The sequence below is a fragment of the Oncorhynchus kisutch genome, linkage group LG27 (assembly GCF_002021735.2).
Source record: "Oncorhynchus kisutch isolate 150728-3 linkage group LG27, Okis_V2, whole genome shotgun sequence".
Classification (NCBI taxonomy): Eukaryota; Metazoa; Chordata; class Actinopteri; order Salmoniformes; family Salmonidae; genus Oncorhynchus; species Oncorhynchus kisutch.
The window spans coordinates 39,677,989-39,700,414 of record NC_034200.2 but is presented as its reverse complement, the minus strand read 5'-3'; the positions used below and the strand labels follow the sequence as shown (position 1 = coordinate 39,700,414).

The 22,426-nt window shown below is 44.7% G+C and overlaps 1 protein-coding gene across 1 annotated transcript in view; it reads right to left on the bottom strand.

Moving 5' to 3' along the window:
- The window catches only part of LOC109871856 (collagen alpha-1(XI) chain-like), a 120,482-nt gene that overhangs the window by 7,966 nt on the left and 90,090 nt on the right, over nucleotides 1–22,426 (bottom strand). The window contains 15 exon segments of the mRNA XM_031806762.1: nucleotides 800–807; nucleotides 6,070–6,340; nucleotides 6,542–6,595; nucleotides 6,767–6,802; nucleotides 7,345–7,398; nucleotides 7,652–7,716; nucleotides 7,719–7,758; nucleotides 8,946–8,999; nucleotides 9,666–9,719; nucleotides 10,402–10,509; nucleotides 12,122–12,175; nucleotides 13,900–13,953; nucleotides 15,639–15,692; nucleotides 15,822–15,875; nucleotides 18,622–18,729. Of these exon segments, the coding sequence (XP_031662622.1) occupies nucleotides 800–807; nucleotides 6,070–6,340; nucleotides 6,542–6,595; nucleotides 6,767–6,802; nucleotides 7,345–7,398; nucleotides 7,652–7,716; nucleotides 7,719–7,758; nucleotides 8,946–8,999; nucleotides 9,666–9,719; nucleotides 10,402–10,509; nucleotides 12,122–12,175; nucleotides 13,900–13,953; nucleotides 15,639–15,692; nucleotides 15,822–15,875; nucleotides 18,622–18,729 (1,068 nt within the window).

Genomic DNA, 22,426 nt, shown 5'->3' with positions numbered 1-22,426 from the left:
GCAATGTCATTAACATGATGTACTGGGCCCTATGGCAATGTCATTAACATGATGTACTGGGGCCCTATGCAATGTCATTAACATGATGTACTGGGGCCCTATATGGCAATGTCATTAACATGATGTACTGGGCCCTATGGCAATGTCATTAACATGATGTACTGGGGCCCTATGCAATGTCTTAACATGATTTACTGGGGCCCTATATGGCAATGTCATTAACATGATGTACTGGGGCCCTATATGGCATGTCATTAACATGATGTACTGGGGCCCTATATGGCAATGTTCATTAACATGATGTCACGGGGCCTATGGCAATGTCATTAACATGATATACTGGGGCCCTATATGGCAATGTCATTAACATGATATACTGGGGCCCTATATGGCAATGTCATTAACATATGTACTGGGCCCTATGCAATGTCATTAACATGATATGTACTGGGGCCCTATGGCAATGTCATTAACATGATTACTGGGGCCCTATGGCAATGTCATTAACATGATGTACTGGGCCCTATGGCAAATGTCATTAACATGATGTACTGGGGGCCCTATGGCAATGTCATTAACATGATGTACTGGGGGCCTATGGCAATGTCATTAACATGATGTACTGGGGCCCTATGGCAATGTCATTAACATGATGTACTGGGGCCTATGGCATGTTCATTAACATGATGTACTGGGGCCCTATATGCAATGTCATTACAATGTATACTGGGGCCCTATGGCAATGTCATTAACATGAATGTACTGGGGCCCTATGGCAATGTCATTAACATGAATATACCTGGGGCCCTATGGCAATGTCATTAACATGATGTACTGGGGCCCTATGGGCAATGTCATTACATGATGTTACTGGGGCCCTATATGGCAATGTCATTAACATGATGTACTGGGCCCTATGGCAATGTCATTAACATGATGTACTGGGCCCTATGGCAATGTCATTAACATGATGTACTGGGGCCCTATGGCAATGTCATTAACATGATGTACTGGGGCCCTATGGCAATGTCATAACATGATGTTACTGGGGCCCTATATGGCAATGTCATTAACATGATGTACTGGGGCCCTATGGCAATGTCATTAACATGATGTACTGGGGCCCTATGGCAATGTCATTAACATGATGTACTGGGGCCCTATATGGCAATGTCATTAACATGATGTACTGGGGCCCTATATGGCAATGTCATTAACATGATGTACTGGGGCCCTATATGGCAATGTCATTAACATGATGTACTGGGGCCCGTATGGCAATGTCATAACATGATGTACTGGGGCCCTATGGCAATGTCATTAACATGATGTACTGGGGCCCTATGGCAATGTCATTAACATGATGTACTGGGGCCCTATGGCAATGTCATTAACATGATGTACTGGGGCCCTATGGCAATGTCATTAACATGATGTACTGGGGCCCTATGGCAATGTCATTAACATGATGTACTGGGGCCCTATATGGCAATGTCATTAACATGATATACTGGGGCCCTATGGCAATGTCATTAACATGATGTACTGGGGCCCTATGGCAATGTCATTAACATGATATACTGGGGCCCTATGGCAATGTCATTAACATGATGTACTGGGGCCCTATGGCAATGTCATTAACATGATGTACTGGGGCCCTATATGGCAATGTCATTAACATGATGTACTGGGGCCCTATGGCAATGTCATTAACATGATGTACTGGGGCCCTATGGCAATGTCATTAACATGATGTACTGGGGCCCTATGGCAATGTCATTAACATGATGTACTGGGGCCCTATGGCAATGTCATTAACATGATGTACTGGGGCCCTATATGGCAATGTCATTAACATGATGTACTGGGGCCCTATATGGCAATGTCATTAACATGATGTACTGGGGCCCTATGGCAATGTCATTAACATGATGTACTGGGGCCCTATGGCAATGTCATTAACATGATGTACTGGGGCCCTATATGGCAATGTCATTAACATGATGTACTGGGCCTATGGCAATGTCATTAACATGATGTACTGGGGCCCTATGGCAATGTCATTAACATGATGTATGGGGCCCTATATGGCAATGTCATTACATGATGTACTGGGGCCCTATATGGCAATGTCATTAACATGATGTACTGGGGCCCTATGGCAAGTCATTAACATGATGTACTGGGGCCCTATGGCAATGTCATTAACATGATATACTGGGGCCCTATATGGCAATGTCATTAACATGATGTACTGGGCCCTATGGCAATGTCATTAACATGATGTACTGGGGCCCTATGGCAATGTCATTAACATGATGTACTGGGGCCCTATGGTAATGTCATTAACATGATATACTGGGGCCCTATGGCAATGTCATAACATGATGTACTGGGCCCTATGGCCAATGTATTAACATGATGTACTGGGGCCCTATGGCCAATGTCATTAACATGATGTACTGGGGCCCTATATGGCAATGTCATTAACATGATGTACTGGGGCCCTATATGGCAATGTCATTAACATGATGTATTGGGGCCCTATGGCAATGTCATTAACATGATATACTGGGGCCCTATGGCAATGTCATTAACATGATGTACTGGGGCCCTATATGGCAATGTCATTAACATGATGTATTGGGGCCCTATGGCAATGTCATTAACATGATGTACTGGGCCCTATGGCAATGTCATTAACATGATGTACTGGGGCCCTATGGCAATGTCATTAACATGATGTACTGGGCCCTATGGCAATGTCATTAACATGATGTACTGGGGCCCCTATGGCAATGTCATTACATGAATGTACTGGGGCCCTATATGGCAATGTCATTAACATGATGTACTGGGCCCTATGGCAATGTCATTAACATGATGTACTGGGGCCCTATGGCAATGTCATTAACATGATGTACTGGGCCCTATGGCAATGTCATTAACATGATGTACTGGGGCCCTATGGCAATGTCATTAACATGATGTACTGGGGCCCTATATGGCAATGTCATTAACATGATGTACTGGGGCCCTATATGGCAATGTCATTAACATGATGTACTGGGGCCCTATGGCAATGTCATTAACATGATGTACTGGGGCCCTATGGCAATGTCATTAACATGATGTACTGGGGCCCTATGGCAATGTCATTAACATGATGTACTGGGGCCCTATGGCAATGTCATTAACATGATGTACTGGGGCCCTATGGCAATGTCATTAACATGATGTACTGGGGCCCTATGGCAATGTCATTAACATGATGTACTGGGGCCCTATGGCAATGTCATTAACATGATGTACTGGGGCCCTATGGCAATGTCACTTAACATGATGTACTGGGCCCTATGGCACTGTCATTAACATGATGTACTGGGGCCCTATATGGCAATGTCATTAACATGATGTACTGGGGCCCTATGGCAATGTCATTAACATGATGTACTGGGGCCCTATGGCAATGTCATTAACCATGATGTACTGGGGCCTATATGGCAATGTCATTAACATGATGTACTGGGCCCTATATGGCAATGTCATTAACATGATTGTACTGGGGCCCTATGGCAATGTCATTAACATGATATACTGGGGCCCTATGCAATGTCATTAACATGATGTACTGGGGCCCTATGGCAATGTCATTAACATGATGTACTGGGGCCCTATGGCAATGTCATTAACATGATGTACTGGGGCCCTATATGGCAGTGTCATTAAACATGATGTACTGGGGCCCTATATGGCAATGTCATTAACATGATGTATTGGGCCCTATGGCAATGTCATTAACATGATATACTGGGGCCCTATGGCAATGTCATTAACATGATGTACTGGGGCCCTATATGGCAATGTCATTAACATGATGTATTGGGGCCCTATGGCAATGTCATTAACATGATGTACTGGGCCCTATGGCAATGTCATTAACATGATGTACTGGGGCCCTATGGCAATGTCATTAACATGATGTACTGGGGCCCTATGGCAATGTCATTAACATGATGTACTGGGGCCCTATGGCAATGTCATTAACATGATGTACTGGGGCCCTATGGCAATGTCATTAACATGATGTACTGGGGCCCTATGCAAGGTATTAACATGATGTACTGGGGCCCTATATGGCAATGTCATTAACATGATGTACTGGGCCCTATATGGCAATGTCATTAACATGATGTACTGGGGCCCTATATGGCAATGTCATTAACATGATGTACTGGGGCCCTATGGCAATGTCATTAAACATGATGTACTGGGGCCCTATGGCAATGTCATTAACATGATGTACTGGGGCCCTATGGCAATGTCATTAAACATGATGTACTGGGGCCCTATGGCAATGTCATTAACATGATGTACTGGGGCCTATGGCATGTCATTAACATGATGTACTGGGGCCCTATGGCAATGTCATTAACATGATGTACTGGGGCCCTATGGCAATGTCATTAACATGATGTACTGGGGCCCTATATGGCAATGTCATTAACATGATGTACTGGGGCCCTATGGCAATGTCATTAACATGATGTACTTGGGCCCTATATGGCAATGTCATTAACATGATGTACTGGGGCCCTATGGCAATGTCATTAACATGATGTACTGGGGCCCTATATGGCAATGTCATTAACATGATGTACTGGGGCCTATGGCAATGTCATTAACATGATGTACTGGGGCCCTATATGGCAATGTCATTAACATGATGTACTGGGGCCCTATGGCAATGTCATTAACATGATGTACTGGGGCCCTATATGGCAATGTCATTAACATGATGTACTGGGGCCCTATATGGCAATGTCATTAACATGATGTACTGGGCCCTATGGCAATGTCATTAACATGATGTACTGGGGCCCTATGGCAATGTCATTAACATGATGTACTGGGGGCCCTATGGCAATGTCATTAACATGATGTACTGGGGCCCTATGGCAATGTCATTAACATGATGTACTGGGGCCCTATATGGCAATGTCATTAACATGATATACTGGGGCCCTATCGCAATGTCATTAACATGATGTACTGGGGGCCCTATATGGCAATGTCATTAACATGATGTACTGGGGCCCTATGGCAATGTATTAACATGATGTACTGGGGCCCTATGGCAATGTCATTAACATGATGTACTGGGGCCCTATGGCAATGTCATTAACATGATGTACTGGGGCCCTATGGCAATGTCATTAACATGATGTACTGGGGCCCTATGGCAATGTCATTAACATGATGTACTGGGGCCCTATGGCAATGTCATTAACATGATGTACTGGGGCCCTATGGCAATGTCATTAACATGATGTACTGGGGCCCTATGGCAATGTCATTAACATGATGTACTGGGGCCCTATGGCAATGTCATTAACATGATGTACTGGTTCTGTTCTTTTTTATTTAACCTTTATTTGACCTTTATTTAACTAGGCAAGTCAGTTAAGAACAAATTATTATTTTCAATGACGGCCTAGGAACAGTGGGTTAACTGCCTTGTTCAGGGGCAGAAAGCCTTCGTACCAGTCTGGTTATGTTGTCTTGCCAACTCCTTATCACGTATTGTCACACCAAACATTGTTGGTATGATCGCACACACAGATCTGGGACCAGACTAGGTGCAGTTTGTTGTACTGTCGACCTATGGCAAGGTCAAATGTAAAACATCCTATACCAGGACTATTCAACTACTTTTAACACCAGGTGACTGAAATCTCTGTCTCTAGCCAATTAGAGATGCTAGCCAATAAAAATATATATTTTTTTAACCTTTATTTAACTAGGAAAGTCAGTTAAGAACAAATTCTTATTTTCAATGACAGCCTAGGAACAGTGGGTTAACTGCCTTGTTCAGGGGCAGAACGACAGATTTGTACCATGTCAGCTCAGGGGTTTGAACTTGCAACCTTCCGGTTACTAGTCCAACGCTCTAACCACCAGGCTACGCTGCCGCCCCATGATGAACTACCAGGTAGAACGTAAACCAGCAGTAAGTGCATGAGCCCTCCAGACAGCTGACTGGTCCTGTTATTTATCTCTCTAACCCACCGTCAGGGAAGTCAGGCTGGCTGAGGTGCAGGTCGTTACAGGTCCTGGCAGGGTTGTCCTGTGTTCCCATGGGGAACTTCATCCTCTCGATGTCCTGCTTCAAGTTATTCAGGGACCCGAACACGTCCTCCATGTCCGCTGTGGCCTCCATGCCGTAGTCCGCCATGCCTCCCGCCTCGTCACCCTGCACGCCGTCGTCCTCTGCCTGGCGTCTGTTCTTCCTGCTCGCCTGCTGGATGGGCAGCGGCTGGATGATGTCACCAGGAGGACCCTGGTTGGAAGAGCACAGAGGTTAGGGGTCAGTGAAATTGGCCAATACAGAGACAGGGACGAAAAGGTCCATTTAAAGTGGATCATCGTGAAAGCATCTGAGATCTTGTTGAGAGAGGAAATGAGCTCTTGTTGAGAGAGGAAATGAGCTCTTGTTGAGAGAGGAAATGAGCTCTTGTTGAGAGAGGAAATGTCGACTTACAGGAGCTCCAGGTGGTCCGATCACACCAGTGTCTCCTTTCTGGCCAGATCCACCCTACAAAAACAGACACAGGACACAAGGAAGTTATCACACCAGTCATATAGGATGGAGAGATCTTCTAAAAGGGATGTTTCTGTATAAGCACTTTGTGACATCAGCTGATGTAGGAAGGGCTTTCTAAATACATTGGATTGGATTTGATTGATTCTAATGAACAGAACTTACTGATGATCCCTTGGACCCCTTAGAGCCTACAGGTCCCTAGGTTAAGAAAAGAGAGACACACAGTGAACAATAACACTAGGACCGTGATGAAATGGTAGACATGAAGATGTTTAGACATGAAGATGTTTAGACATGAAGATGTTTAGACATGAAGATGTTTAGACATGAAGATGTTTAGACAAAGATGTTTAGACATAAAGATGTTTAGACAAAGATGTTTAGACATAAAGATGTTTAGACAAAGATGTTTAGACAAAGATGTTTAGACATGAAGATGTTTAGACATGAAGATGTTTAGACAAAGATGTTTAGACAAAGATGTTTAGACAAAGATGTTTAGACAAAGATGTTTAGACATGAAGATGTTTAGACAAAGATGTTTAGACATAAAGATGTTTAGACATAAAGATGTTTAGACATGAAGATGTTTAGACATGAAGATGTTTAGACATGAAGATGTTTAGACAAAGATGTTTAGACAAAGATGTTTAGACAAAGATGTTTAGACATAAAGATGTTTAGACTTAAAGATGTTTAGACATAAAGATGTTTTGACATAAAGATGTTTTGGAACTTACAGGAATTCCAGGAGGACCAGGAGGACCAAGAGGACCAGCAGAACCTCCAACACCCTACAGAGACACAGTACAGCAGTAGTAACCAATGAGATGTCACTTTACAGTACTATTAACCAATGAGATGGCACTTTACATGAAGGCATTCTTCAACACTTTATAATAGTATGAACCAATGAGCTAACACTTTACAGTAGTATTAACCAATGAGCTAACACTTTACATAAAGGTGTAGATAATAAAAGGTAATTCATCGACTATTAATCATCTGTTTATAGATAAATGAGTAGTAAACTTGTCAGTCACTTACAGTATCTCCCTTGCCTCCACCAGTTCCCTGGGGTCCAGGCAGGCCTCTGTCTCCCTTCTCTCCAACTCACCAGGTGGTCCAATCAGACCAATCAGACCGGGGTGACCCTAGAGGAAAGAGAGTGAGAGAGAGAGAGAGAGGAGGGGAAGAGAGAGGAGGAGGGGAAGAGAGAGGAGGAGGGGAAGAGAGAGGAGGAGGGGAAGAGAGAGAGAGAGAGAGAGGAGAGAGAGAGAGAGAGAGAGAGAGGAGAGAGAGAGAGAGAGAGAGAGAGAGAGGAGGGGAAGAGAGAGGAGGAGGGGAAGAGAGAGAGAGAGAGAGAGAGAGAGAGAGAGAGAGAGAGAGAGAGAGAGAGGAGGGGAAGAGAGAGGAGGAGGGAAGAGAGAGAGAGAGAGAGAGAGAGAGAGAGAGGAGGGAAGAGAGAGGAGGAGGGGAAGAGAGAGAGAGAGAGAGAGAGAGAGAGAGAGAGAGAGGAGGGGAAGAGAGAGGAGGAGGGGAAGAGAGAGAGAGAGAGAGAGAGAGGAGGGGAAGAAAGAGGAGAAGGGAAGAAAGAGAGGAGAGAGAGAGGAGGGGAAGAGAGAGAGAGAGAGAGAGAGAGAGAGAGAGAGAGAGAGAGGAGGGGAAGAGATAGAGAAGGAGAGGGAGAGGGAGAAAGAGAGGTGAACAGTGTTAGATGGGATATTCACACAGTACATTGCAGATAATCCAACAGGAGAGCGAGAGGAATAGCTCCAGATGAACTGTCACAGAAATAGTGTATACAGACATCCACAGACAGGAGACATGCTGTTGGAGTAGTGTACTGATCAATCATACACAAGTCACAATTGTTAACATCTTTGTTTATAACAAACATCTGTTGTTCAATTATGCCAAGTAGCAATAGGTATATTAAACTAAAGAGCTGAAACCACCTGCGACATCATTAATGTACTCTGTGTCCGCGGGTGCCAGAACACTGTCTTAGTTATGACGGTAAAGGATTCTTCTGTTTATAGCGGTGTCTTATTTAACAACGGTGGTGTGTCTATGACATCCGCTGCTGTAGCTAGAGTTACAGCCTAATGCAAAGCCCACTAGACTACTATCACTGCTGCGTGCCAGCTCCTAACCAATGATCAGTACACACATTAGACTACATTACGTACACGTGTTCAATGACCACGTTAAATCACACAGAGAGTTGACTCTCCTAACCAGAAACGTTGCTGACGTTGAAAGAGAGAGGGAGAGATAGACGGCGATGGAGAAAAAAGAGAGAGATAACCTACTCTTTTCTACAGTAGCCCAGTCTTACCTTTTCTCCCTTACCACCTGGAGTTCCTTTCAAGCCAGCGAGACCAGGGGGACCCTGGAAAGAGACAGAAAAACACTCTCAGGAATCAGTCTGTCACTGTGGATGGACCAGTATATCTAAGCAGTGGATGGACCAGTATATCTAAGCAGTGGATGGACCAGTATACTAAGCAGTGGATGGACCAGTATATCTAAGCAGTGGATGGACCAGTATACTAAGCAGTGGATGGACCAGTATATCTAAGCAGTGGATGGACCAGTATATCTAAGCAGTGGATGGACCAGTATACTAAGCAGTGGATGGACCAGTATATCTAAGCAGTGGATGGACCAGTATATCTAAGCAGTGGATGGACCAGTATACTAAGCAGTGGATGGACCAGTATATCTAAGCAGTGGATGGACCAGTATATCTAAGCAGTGGATGTAACAGTATACTAAGCAGTGAATGTAACAGTATACTAAGCAGTGGATGGACCAGTATACTAAGCAGTGGATGGACCAGTATACTAAGTAGTGAATGTAACAGTATACTAAGCAGTGGATGGACCAGTATACTAAGCAGTGAATGTAACAGTATACTAAGCAGTGGATGGACCAGTATACTAAGCAGTGGATGGACCAGTATACTAAGGATTAGTTACCCCAATATGAGGTGCTGTGAGCTGGGGAAAAGGGACTACGTAAATACAAAACCTTGTAATTATCATGTTGTTATTACCATCGGTCCAGGAGGTCCGTCCATTCCAGAAGCACCTGGAAGTCCTTGTTCACCCTGAGAGTAAGTATCACATCATCCATTATATTATCCTTCACATTATCCATCACATTAACGTTCCCATTACCACACAATTATAATCGTGATAATGTGACGATAAGTATATAGCAGACACTGTCATCTGATTAGTTAGGACTTGAATGGAGCTTGTTAACTCATTTTATTGATTGATTTATTCATTATTTTACCAGGTAAGATGACTGAGAACACATTCTCTTTTTACAGCAATGACCTGGGGAATAGTTACAGGGGAGAGGAGGGGGAGGAATGAGCCTTTTGGAAGCTGGGGATGACTAGCTGACCGTGATGGTTTGAGGGCCAGATTGGGAATTTAGCCAGGACACCGGGGTTAACACCCCTACTCTTACTATAAGTGCCATGAGATCTTTAGTGACCACAAAGAGTCAGGACACCCGTTTTAATGTCTCATCTGAAAGAGGGCACTATACACAGGGCAATGTCCCATTCACTGCCCTGGGGGCATTGGGATCTTCTTAGACCCGAGTAAAGAGCTTCTCCTACTGACACTCCAACACTTCCAGCAGCATCTGGTCTCCCATCCAGGGACCGACCTGGACCGACCCTACTTAGCTTCAGAGGCTTCAGGGGCAACTCATGACAGTGATACTGTAGCGTATAGATCAAAATATAACAGGTGATGTATAGCTAGGTAACTCACGACAGGGCCGGGGATTCCACGCAGGCCGTCAGGCCCAGGCTTCCCAGAGGGCCCCTGGGGTCCAACAGGTCCAGTTTTACCATCAGGCCCCTCGGCTCCAGCCTCACCCTGCAAAACACAATTATAACGCTCAACACACCTGTATCAATACCTTCAGCCACATCCTGGAGTTACATAGTAGTAATTCCCAGCTACATTCAAATACATTCAGCATGACCTTCCAGAGATACCTTATATGGCCTGCGGTAGTGAGGGTTCCTGAGGAGAAGTTTGAGAACCAGTTGCCTGGGTAACCAGAGCAATAAGCTTCTTTTCCATATATATTATAGACAAGGAAGACAGAGAGATCTAGAAATTAGACTTGTGAAAACTGTTTAATAAAGTTCAATACAGTTGTATCGTACTACTACAACTGGCTCGAAAAAAAAGTTGAATGGCCGATATCAATACTACGCAGGCCAGTGTCTCTTGGCCAAGAGTTGAGGAGAGACTGACTGCATCACTTCTTCTTTTTTAGAAGAAATGTTAATGTGTTGAACATTCCAAATGGTTTGCTTACACACGGCTCTGACCAACACACTTATCACTTATCGTGTTTTATGTTCTGTGTGGACTCCAGGAAGAGTAGTTCCTGCTTTCACAACAGCTAATAGGGATCCTCATAAAATAATTATATATATATATATAATTAGGATATACATACATACATACATACAGTACACGGCACACCTGTTAATTGAAAATAATTCCAGGTGAATATCTCATGAAGCTGGTTGAGAGAATCCCCAAGAGTGTGCCAAGCTGTCATCAAGGCAAAGGGTGGCTACTTTGAAGAATCTCAAATATACAGTATTTTGATTTGTTTAACGCTTTTTGTTGGTTACTAAATGATTCAATATGTGTTGGAAATTTCTCCCAAGGATGAAGCAGACTTGTGGAGGCCTACCATTTCTTTTCAGAGGTCTTGGCTGATTTTTTTAGATTTTCTCATGATGTCAAGCAAAGAGACACTGAGTTTGAAGGTAGGCCTTGAAATACATCCACAGGTACACCTCCAATTGACTCAAATGATGTCAATTAGCCTATCAGAAGCTTCTAAAGTCATGACATAATTTTCGGGAATTTTCCAAGCTGTTTAAAGGCAAAGTCAACTTAGTGTATGTAAACTTCTGACCCACTGGAATTGTGATACAGTGAATTATAAATTAAATAATCTGTCTGTAAACAATTGTTGGAGAAATTACTTGTGTCATGCACAAAGTAGATGTCCTAACCAACTCGCCAAAACTATAGTTTGTTATCAACAAGAAATTTGTGGAGTAGTTGAAAAACGAGTTTTAATGACTCCAACGTAAGTGTATGTAAACTTCCGACTTTCGGGAGGATTCTATAAGAATGAAGTTTTATTCAAACCTAAACAGATAAAGCTCCTTTCAAAGGTGTTTGGGAATTACAACAATCACACCACCTGTCATCTATTAGCCATGAGAACAGACACAAAAGATTGGAGATCCATGGATTTTACCATCAGATCGGATAACGGGGTTGGAGGATTAAACAATTCTGACAACCAATTATAAGTCAGCTTTGACAGACCAGGAAGTTCTGAGGGGCTTTTGTCCTGTCTCCATCACATCAACTCTAATCCTACACTTCTGTTTGAATGGACGTGTGTGTGTGTGTCTGTGTGTGTGTGTGTGTGTGCGTCTGTGCCTCTTACCTTAGAACCCTTCTCTCCTTGTCTTCCCTCAGTACCGGCTGGTCCAATGGGTCCCTGGGGAGAAAGAGGCACCACTCATCAGTTTGGTGTACAGTGTCCAATCACAGATAGTTAAAACAGTTTAAAGACAATACAACATCAATCAATCAATCCATTTATTTATAAAGCCCTTTTTACATCAGCCAATGTCACACAGTGCTGTACAGAAACCCAGCATAAAACCCCATCTATTTAGTATACACTTGGGGAAAAAACAGTGCTTATATATATATATATATGTGTGTATATGATGAGTAATAACTACTGATGATCATTTCTCAATATACAACTGATGACCTTGACTAGAAGCAGAACCAGTGTATAGCAGGTCAGATAGGGACAATCAGCTATAGTACCTTATCAATATATGACTGATGACCTTGACTAGAAGGATATGACTATATTATTACAATGTTATGAATATATTAACATTGATATGACTATACTAATACCTATATGAGTATATTAATACCTATATGAGTATATTAATACCTATATGAGTATATTAATACCTATATGAGTATATTAATACCTATATGAGTATATTAATACCTATATGACTATACTAATACCTATATGACTATATTATGACTATGTTAATACCTATTTGACTATATTAATACCTATATGACTATATTATGACTATATTAATACCTATATGACTATATTATGACTATGTTAATACCTATGTATTAATATAGGTTTCCTGGTCGAAAAAGTAGTGCACTACATTGGACTAGAGCTCTATGGTTTCCTGGTCCAAAAAGTAGTGCACTACAAAAGGAATAGGTTTCCATTTGGGACAAACCCCTTGTTCTTGTCACCATACAGTGCCAACCCTTCATTATTTTACAGTATTGGTGTAGCATTTTATTGCTCTCCATTAAAAGTGATGGCTTTAATTGGACCAGGTTGTAAAAGTGGTAAGAAAACATACTGGAGGGCTGTTTCCCAAATAGCACCCTTTCCCAGAGTGCACTACTTTTCCACCAGAGGGACGAGTTTTGCAGTTTAGGACGCGGGTAATCACATGTGGACATCGAGGCCGGTTGTGTGACACGATCAGCAGGAAGTGCCAGAGGTAGAAATGACATCTTGATATCCTGGACTTGAGTGTTTATCTCACTGCTCTCGCATCACTGTCAGACAAACTAAAACAGGTTGATATTCTATTATAAAACTCATCTAGTACAAAACTGTCTCTGAATATTATACAACTCATCTATTACAAAACTGTCTCTGAATATTATACAACTCATCTAGTACAAAACTGTCTCTGAATATTATACAACTCATCTATTACAAAACTGTCTCTGAATATTATACAACTCATCTATTACAAAACTGTCTCTGAATATTATACAACTCATCTAGTACAAAACTGTCTCTGAATATTATACAACTCATCTAGTACAAAACTGTCTCTGAATATTATACAACTCATCTATTACAAAACTGTCTCTGAATATTATACAACTCATCTATTACAAAACTGTCTCTGAATATTATACAACTCATCTAGTACAAAACCGTCTCTAAATATTGGCTTGTGTGGAGAGTTGCTGCTCAACCAAGGCAAATCAGATATATATTGAAGTGCATTGTAGCTAGTATTTAAATTCAGCAATATCTACAATTTTGGATAATGACGAGTAACCTTGCCTGAAACTTGGAACATGTGTTAGCTCTGTTAGCGAATACCTTTGCGGGATAACAAAGTTTTCTTGGCAGACACTTACCCTCTTGCCGGGTGGTCCTGGAGGTCCAGCTTCTCCAGAAGGACCAGATGGACCCTGAAACACAAAAGACCAGTTACAACAGGTACCAGATTCACAATACGGCAACAACAACAGCAACAGCAACATCATCATCCTCAACAACCACAACAACATCATCATCATCCTAAACAACGACAACAACATCATCATCAACATCATCCTCAACAACAACAACATCATCATCATCCTAAACAACAACAACATCATCATCAACATCATCCTCAACAACAACAACATCATCATCATCCTAAACAACAACAACATCATCATCAACAAAAATAAATAAGCTATTTGCCACACAAGCTTGCCATCATTCACTTTGAACTGGACGGTGTGTTTACAGGCAGTAGGGCTTGCCATCATTCACTTTGAACTGGACGGTGTGTTTACAGACAGTAGCAACAGCACGACATTAAATCATTAGAAAGCATTTAACAAAAGCCACTTGAATGGATTTCTACAAATATGTAAATACCACGGGAGTCCTCTTACATTTGGGGAACTTTTTGGATTCGAACCAAGGACTGTAGTGACGCCTGCTTGCACTGAGATTCAGTGCCTTAGACCGCTGCACCACACGGGAGCCTAACACTAGCTAGCTAGCTGCTGGAAGGGTGTTGTCATTGGACGAGTAGGTGAGTGGCTAACATTTTACCCCCAACAACAAGATCAACAACTAATGCTAGCCAAAGCAAGATGAGCTAAAATCTAACGAGGGAACAGTACAGTAATTAAACCCTCTCAAACTTGTCAAAACTGCACTGATAAACAATGGGGAATAGTACTGTAACATGCTCGCCTTTCCCGCAGCTAACCGCCGATTTTACACCTGATGGATAACTACCTGCCCGCCCGTTTGATCGATGCCAAATACATTTGATTGACGACTGAGAGATATACTCACTGTGGTTAACAGTCGTTCAAGTTTAGCATAGCTAGCTAGCAAAGTGATTCACATTCCTCTCTAGCCAGCCACATGACACCTGCATCTCTAGCTGTAGCCAGAGAAAAACGACTGTTAGTGAGAAAAAAGTCAGTCACTCGCCCACTCGTCCATTGACAACGTCCTCCCAGCAGCTAGCTAGCTAGCTAGCAATAGGTTCCGTGTTTTTAGCTTGGTAAATAAATAGCTACATATATAGATGGGCCGTGCTCGCAGTCGGTGTTCTAATTCATCTCAAAGGTGTTCGATGGGGTTGAGGTCAGGGCTCTGTGCAGGCCAGTCAAGTTCTTCTACACCGATCTCGACAAACCATATCTGTATGGACCTTGCGTTGTGCACAGAGGCGTTGTCATTCTGAAACAGGAAAGGGCCTTCCCCAAACTGTTGCTACAAAGTTGGAAGCACAGAATCGTCTAGAATGTCATTGTATTCTGTAGCGTAAAGATTGTCCCTGCACTGGAACTAAGACTTTTGACAAAATGACTTGAACTCTTCAGTGAGGCCATTTTACTGCCATTGTTTATCTATGGAGATCGCATGGCTGTGCGCTCAATTTTATACACCCGTCATCAATGGGTGTGGCTGAAATAGCCGAATCCACTCCTTTAAAGAGGTGTCCACATAATGTTGTATATATCTTTATATATTTGTGTACAAGACTACTCCCTACTTATTTTTTCTTCTCTTCACTAACAACAGCAACACATCATCCTATAGCCTCAAGGGTCTTTTCCTGGTGAAATAAATCACCACTTACTGGCTGACCACCGTCTCCGTCATCTCCCTTGTCTCCAGCCAAGCCATCCAATCCCTGAGGAGATACAACAAAAAGACAAGTCACTTTCTAAGTTGATATAACAGCGAGATCTCATTGTTTTAGTAGCATCGATCAGAATCTACTGTTACACTTCAATTCATTACATCTAACTGTAGTACTTACACCAACTCCAGGCTCTCCAGGGGGACCAGGGTCTCCAGGGAAGCCAACAGGTCCCTATAGAGAGAGAGAGAGAGAGAGAGAGAGAGGGAGAGGGAGAGTTCCTTTTTAGGCTCCCTGTCTGGCTCCTGACCCTTATAGTGTTTTTAATGCTGCTATTTGAAAATGGTAGGACCAGGAAATCACAAACAATAGATGAGTGTCGGTTTAAATGGTGATTTTAAAATGATTTTCAATGGAGCGAATGTTGGAGCAGCATTTATTATTATTCTCTCTCTCTATTAGTATTATTATTATTATTTCACCCTGTGTTTTTCTATTCTTATAAACAATATATTTTGGGAGCAGTTGTTTTAGTGGAGTGCCGGAACGGTCCATGAGCGTTGAGTAGGATTTCCGACCCCTCAACTCCTCACATACTCACGCTGGAAACAGACACTGGGATCAGAATCATAACATGAGTGACTCTATGATTTACAGTATCGGTTATAGATCCACAAAACAGAATATTTTTTTAAAATTGTAAACAACAAATGTTATTGTAAACATTGTGTATGTTTATGCTGTCAAAGTACCTGTCACTAACGAGACAATCACTTGTGCCAGGTGTGATATCCCTCCTGAATAGCTCGGGGAATGTTCCCATAGACTCCGGAATGTTCCCATAGACTCCGGAATGTTCCCATTGACTCCGGAATGTTCCCATTGACTCGAGAATGTTCCCATAGACTCCAGAATGTTCCCATTGACTCCAGAATGTTCCCATTGACTCTGGAATGTTCCCATTGACTCCGGAATGTTCCCATTGACTCCGGAAGGTTCCCATTGACTCCGGAATGTTCCCATTGACTCCGGAATGTTCCCATAGACTCCGGAAGGTTCCCGTTGACTCCGGAAGGTTCCCATTGACTCCGGAATGTTCCCATTGACTCCGTAATGTTCCCATTGACTCCGTAAGGCCAGCAGGCGACTGTTCCCATTGACTCCGTAAGGCCAGCAGGCGACTGTTCCCATTGACTCCGTAAGGCCAGCAGGCGACTGTTCCCATTGACTCCGTAATGTTCCCATTGACTCCGTAAGGCCAGCAGGCGACTGTTCCCATTGACTCCGTAATGTTCCCATTGACTCCGTAATATTCCCATTGACTCCGTAATGTTCCCATTGAATCCGTAAGGCCAGCAGGCGACTGTTCCCATTGACTCCGGAATGTTTCCATAGACTCCGGAAGGTTCCCATTGACTCCGGAAGGTTCCCATTGACTCCGGAATGTTCCCATTGACTCCGTAATGTTCCCATTGACTCCGTAAGGCCAGCAGGCGACTGTTCCCATTGACTCCGTAAGGCCAGCAGGCGACTGTTCCCATTGACTCCGTAAGGCCAGCAGGCTACTGTTCCCATTGACTCCGTAATGTTCCCATTGACTCCGTAATGTTCCCATTGACTCCGTAATGTTCCCATTGACTCCGTAAGGCCAGCAGGCGACTGTTCCCATTGACTCCGTAATGTTCCCATTGACTCCGTAATGTTCCCATTGACTCCGTAAGGCCAGCAGGCGACTGTTCCCATTGACTCCGTAATTTTCCCATTGACTCCGTAATGTTCCCATTGACTCCGTAATGTTCCCATTGACTCCGTAAGGCCAGCAGGCGACTGTTCCCATTGACTCCGTAATGTTCCCATTGACTCCGTAATGTTCCCATTGACTCCGTAAGGCCAGCAGGCGACTGTTCCCATTGACTCCGTAATGTTCCCATTGACTCCGTAATGTTCCCATTGACTCCGTAAGGCCAGCAGGCGACTGTTCCCATTGACTCCGTAATGTTCCCATTGACTCCGTAATGTTCCCATTGACTCCGTAAGGCCAGCTGGCGACTGTTCCCATTGACTCCGTAAGGCCAGCAGGCGACTGTTCCCATTGACTCCGTAATGTTCCCATTGACTCCGTAATGTTCCCATTGACTCCGTAAGGCCAGCTGGCTACTGTTCCCATTGACTCCGTAATGTTCCCATTGACTCCGTAAGGCCAGCTGGCTACTGTTCCCATTGACTCCGTAATGTTCCCATTGACTCCGTAAGGCCAGCTGGCTACTGTTCCCATTGACTCCGTAATGTTCCCATTGACTCCGTAATGTTCCCATTGACTCCGTAATGTTCCCATTGACTCCGTAAGGCCAGCTGGCTACTGTTCCCATTGACTCCGTAATGTTCCCATTGACTCCGTAAGGCCAGCTGGCGACTGTTCCCATTGACTCCGTAATGTTCCCATTGACTCCGTAAGGCCAGCTGGCGACTGTTCCCATTGACTCCGTAATGTTCCCATTGACTCCGTAAGGCCAGCTGGCGACTGTTCCCATTGACTCCGTAATGTTCCCATTGACTCCGTAAGGCCAGCTGGCGACTGTTCCCATTGACTCCGTAATGTTCCCATTGACTCCGTAAGGCCAGCTGGCGACTGTTCCCATTGACTCCGTAATGTTCCCATTGACTCCGTAAGGCCAGCTGGCGACTGTTCCCATTGACTCCGTAATTGACTCCGTAAGGCCAGCTGGCGAGTCTTTTTTATTGGTGCGTAAGTTGTATTGGTATGTACAGTAACTGTTATGAAAGTTGTATTGGTATGTACAGTAACTGTTATGAAAGTTGCATTGGTATGTACAGTAACTGTTATGAAAGTTGTTTTGTCAATCTTGTTTTGTATTTACACACCACTTTAAATGTGTACATGACACTGCAACAACATTTCCTCATGGGGACAATAAAGTCAGTAAGTAAGTAGGTACTTTGAATATAGGGCCTGACTTACGGGGTTGCCTTTGGGGCCGTCGTCTCCTCCAGGTCCACGGGCCCCTGCAGGTCCGGCAGCTCCAGGTGGTCCTGACTCTCCCTTCTCCCCTGTCTCTCCTCTGGGGCCCTGGAGAGAGATATCAGCATGGTTATCACATTGATATCAGAACTATCTCTCCCTTCTCCCCTGTCTCTCCTCTGGGGCCCTGGAGAGAGATATCAGCATGGTTATCACATTGATATCAGAACTATCTCTCCCTTCTCCCCTGTCTCTCCTATGGCCGTCCCTGGAGAGAGATATCAGCATGGTTATCACATTGATATCAGAACTATCTCTCCCTTCTCCCCTGTCTCTCCTCTTGGGCCCTGGAGAGAGAGAAATGTCACAACTGTTATCACACTGAGGATCAGTGGGTGTCACACCGGTAAAGTTTGATCTGTCCCTGTCTGTTCCCTCCATACCTGTCCCTGTCTGTCCCTGTCTGTTCCCTCCATACCTGTCCCTGTCTGTCCCTATCTGTTCCCTCCATATCTGTCACTATCTGTCACTATCTGTCCCTGTCTGTTCCCTCCATATCTGTCCCTGTCTGTACCTGTCTGTTCCCTCCCTACCTGTCACTATCTGTCCCTGTCTGTCCCCTCCATACTTGTCACTATCTGTCCCTGTCTGTTCCCTCCATACCTGTCACTATCTGTCCCTGTCTGTTCCCTCCATACCTGTCACTATCTGTCCCTGTCTGTCCCCTCCATACCTGTCACTATCTGTCCCTGTCTGTTCCCTCCATACCTGTCACTATCTGTCTCCTCCATACCTGTCACTATCTGTCCCTGTCAGTGTTATCACACTGAGGATCAGTGGGTGTCACACCGGTAAAGTTTGATCTGTCTCTGTCTGTTCCCTCCATACCTGTCCCTGTATGTCCCTGTCTGTTCCCTCCATACCTGTCCCTGTCTGTCCCTGTCTGTCCCTATCTGTTCCCTCCATACCTGTCACTATCTGTCACTATCTGTCCCTGTCTGTTCCCTCCATATCTGTCCCTGTCTGTTCCCTCCCTACCTGTCACTATCTGTCCCTGTCTGTCCCCTCCATACTTGTCACTATCTGTCTCTGTCTGTTCCCTCCATACCTGTCACTATCTGTCCCCTCCATACCTGTCACTATCTGTCCCTGTCTGTTCCCTCCATACCTGTCACTATCTGTCCCCTCCATACCTGTCACTATCTGTCCCTGTCTGTCCCCTACATACCTGTCACTATCTGTCCCTATCTGTTCCCTCCATACATGTCACTATCTGTCCCTGTCTGTTTCCTCCATACCTGTCACTATCTGTCACTATCTGTCCCTGTCTGTTCCCTCCCTACCTGTCACCATCTGTGCCTGTCTGTTCCCTCCCTACCTGTCACTATCTGTCCCTGTCTGTTCCCTCCATACCTGTCACTACCTGTCACTACCTGTTACCTCCCTACCTGTCACTACCTGTCACTATCTGTCCCTGTCTGTTCCCTCCCTACCTGTCACTATCTGTCCCTGTCTGTCCCTGTCTGTTACCTCCCTACCTGTCAGTATCTGTCCCTGTCTGTTCCCTCCCTACCTGTCAGTATCTGTCCCTGTCTGTCCCTGTCTGTTACCTCCCTACCTGTCAGTATCTGTCCCTGTCTGTCCCTGTCTGTTCCCTCCCTATCTATCAGTATCTGTCCCTGTCTGTTACCTCCCTACCTGTCACTACCTGTCACTATCTGTCCCTGTCTGTTCCCTCCCTACCTGTCACTACCTGTCACTACCTGTCACTACCTGTCACTACCTGTCTGTTACCTCCCTACCTGTCACTACCTGTCTGTTACCTCCCTACCTGTCACTACCTGTCACTACCTGTCACTACCTGTCACTACCTGTCCCTACCTGTCACTACCTGTCCCTACCTGTCACTACCTGTCACTACCTGTCACTACCTGTCCCTACCTGTCACTACCTGTCACTACCTGTCCCTACCTGTCACTACCTGTCCCTACCTGTCACTACCTGTCACTACCTGTCCCTGTCTGTTCCCTCCCTACCTGTCCCTGTCTGTTCCCTCTCTACCTGTCCCTGTCTGTTCCCTCCCTACCTGTCACTACCTGTCACTACCTGTCACTACCTGTCACTACCTGTCCCTGTCTGTTCCCTCCCTACCTGTCCCTGTCTGTTCCCTCCCTACCTGTCACTACCTGTCACTACCTGTCACTGTCTGTTCCCTCCCTACCTGTCCCTGTTTGTTCCCTCCCTACCTGTCCCTGTCTGTTCCCTCCCTACCTGTCACTACCTGTCACTACCTGTCCCTACCTGTCCCTACCTGTCACTACCTGTCACTACCTGTCACTATCTGTCCCTGTCTGTCCCTGTCTGTTACCTCCCTACCTGTCACTATCTGTCCCTGTCTGTTCCCTCCATACCTGTCACTATCTGTCACTACCTGTCCCTACCTGTCACTACCTGTCACTACCTGTCCCTGTCTGTTACCTCCCTACCTGTCACTATCTGTCCCTGTCTGTTCCCTCCATACTTGTCACTATCTGTCACTACCTGTCCCTACCTGTCCCTACCTGTCCCTACCTGTCACTACCTGTCCCTACCTGTCACTACCTGTCACTACCTGTCACTACCTGTCCCTACCCGTCCCTACCTGTCACTACCTGTCACTACCTGTCACTATCCGTTTCATTCTGACACTGTAAACAGATAGAGGAACACACAGCCATGTCGATGTGACGGACGCTGAGTAGAGGAGGAGAAAGGGGTCTACGTCCCCTACGGCCCTGGTCAAAATGAACGCACTGAATAGGGAACAAGGGTGTCATTTGGGTGACAAGCCAGAGAGTCCTATCAGGGACTGGTGTTCTGTACTGATTAAACCTGACAGGACGACACAACCACAAACCACAGCATGCATAACCAACAATCAATGATCAACGCTCTGATATGAATTTAATGCGGCTGGGGTTGGATGGAAGCATAACTGTAATTTATGATATTGATCCTAATTTCTTCTCTTTCTGAGAGGGGAAGGGATAATCAATGATCATAACCAAATGCTCTGCTGGGCAACGATCAATTCGAAAATATGGATTGATCAAGCAGCCGGCCCAACTATTTCCTATGGAGGAAACCCTGGTATAGTAAGGGACCAGCCAGGCTAGAAGAGTTGACTACAGTAAGGACCAGCCAGGCTAGAAGAGTTGACTACAGTAAGGGAACAGCCAGGCTAGAAGAGTTGACTACAGTAAGGACCAGCCAGGCTAGAAGAGTTGACTACAGTAAGGGAACAGCCAGGCTAGAAGAGTTGACTACAGTAAGGACCAGCCAGGCTAGAAGAGTTGACTACAGTAAGGGAACAGCCAGGCTAGAAGAGTTGACTACAGTAAGGCCCAGCCAGGCTAGAAGGGTTGACTACAGTAAGGACCAGCCAGGCTAGAAGAGTTGACTACAGTAAGGGAACAGACAGGCTAGAAGAGTTGACTACAGTAAGGACCAGCCAGGCTAGAAGAGTTGACTACAGTAAGGACCAGCCAGGCTAGAAGAGTTGACTACAGTAAGGACCAGCCAGGCTAGAAGAGTTGACTACAGTAAGGACCAGCCAGACTAGAAGAGTTGACTACAGTAAGGACCAGCAAGGCTAGAAGAGTTGACTACAGTAAGGACCAGCCAGGCTAGAAGAGTTGACTACAGTAAGTACCAGCCAGGCTAGAAGAGTTGACTACAGTAAGGACCAGCCAGGCTAGAAGAGTTGACTACAGTAAGGACCAGCCAGGCTAGAAGAGTTGACTACAGTAAGGACCAAGCTGTGGTG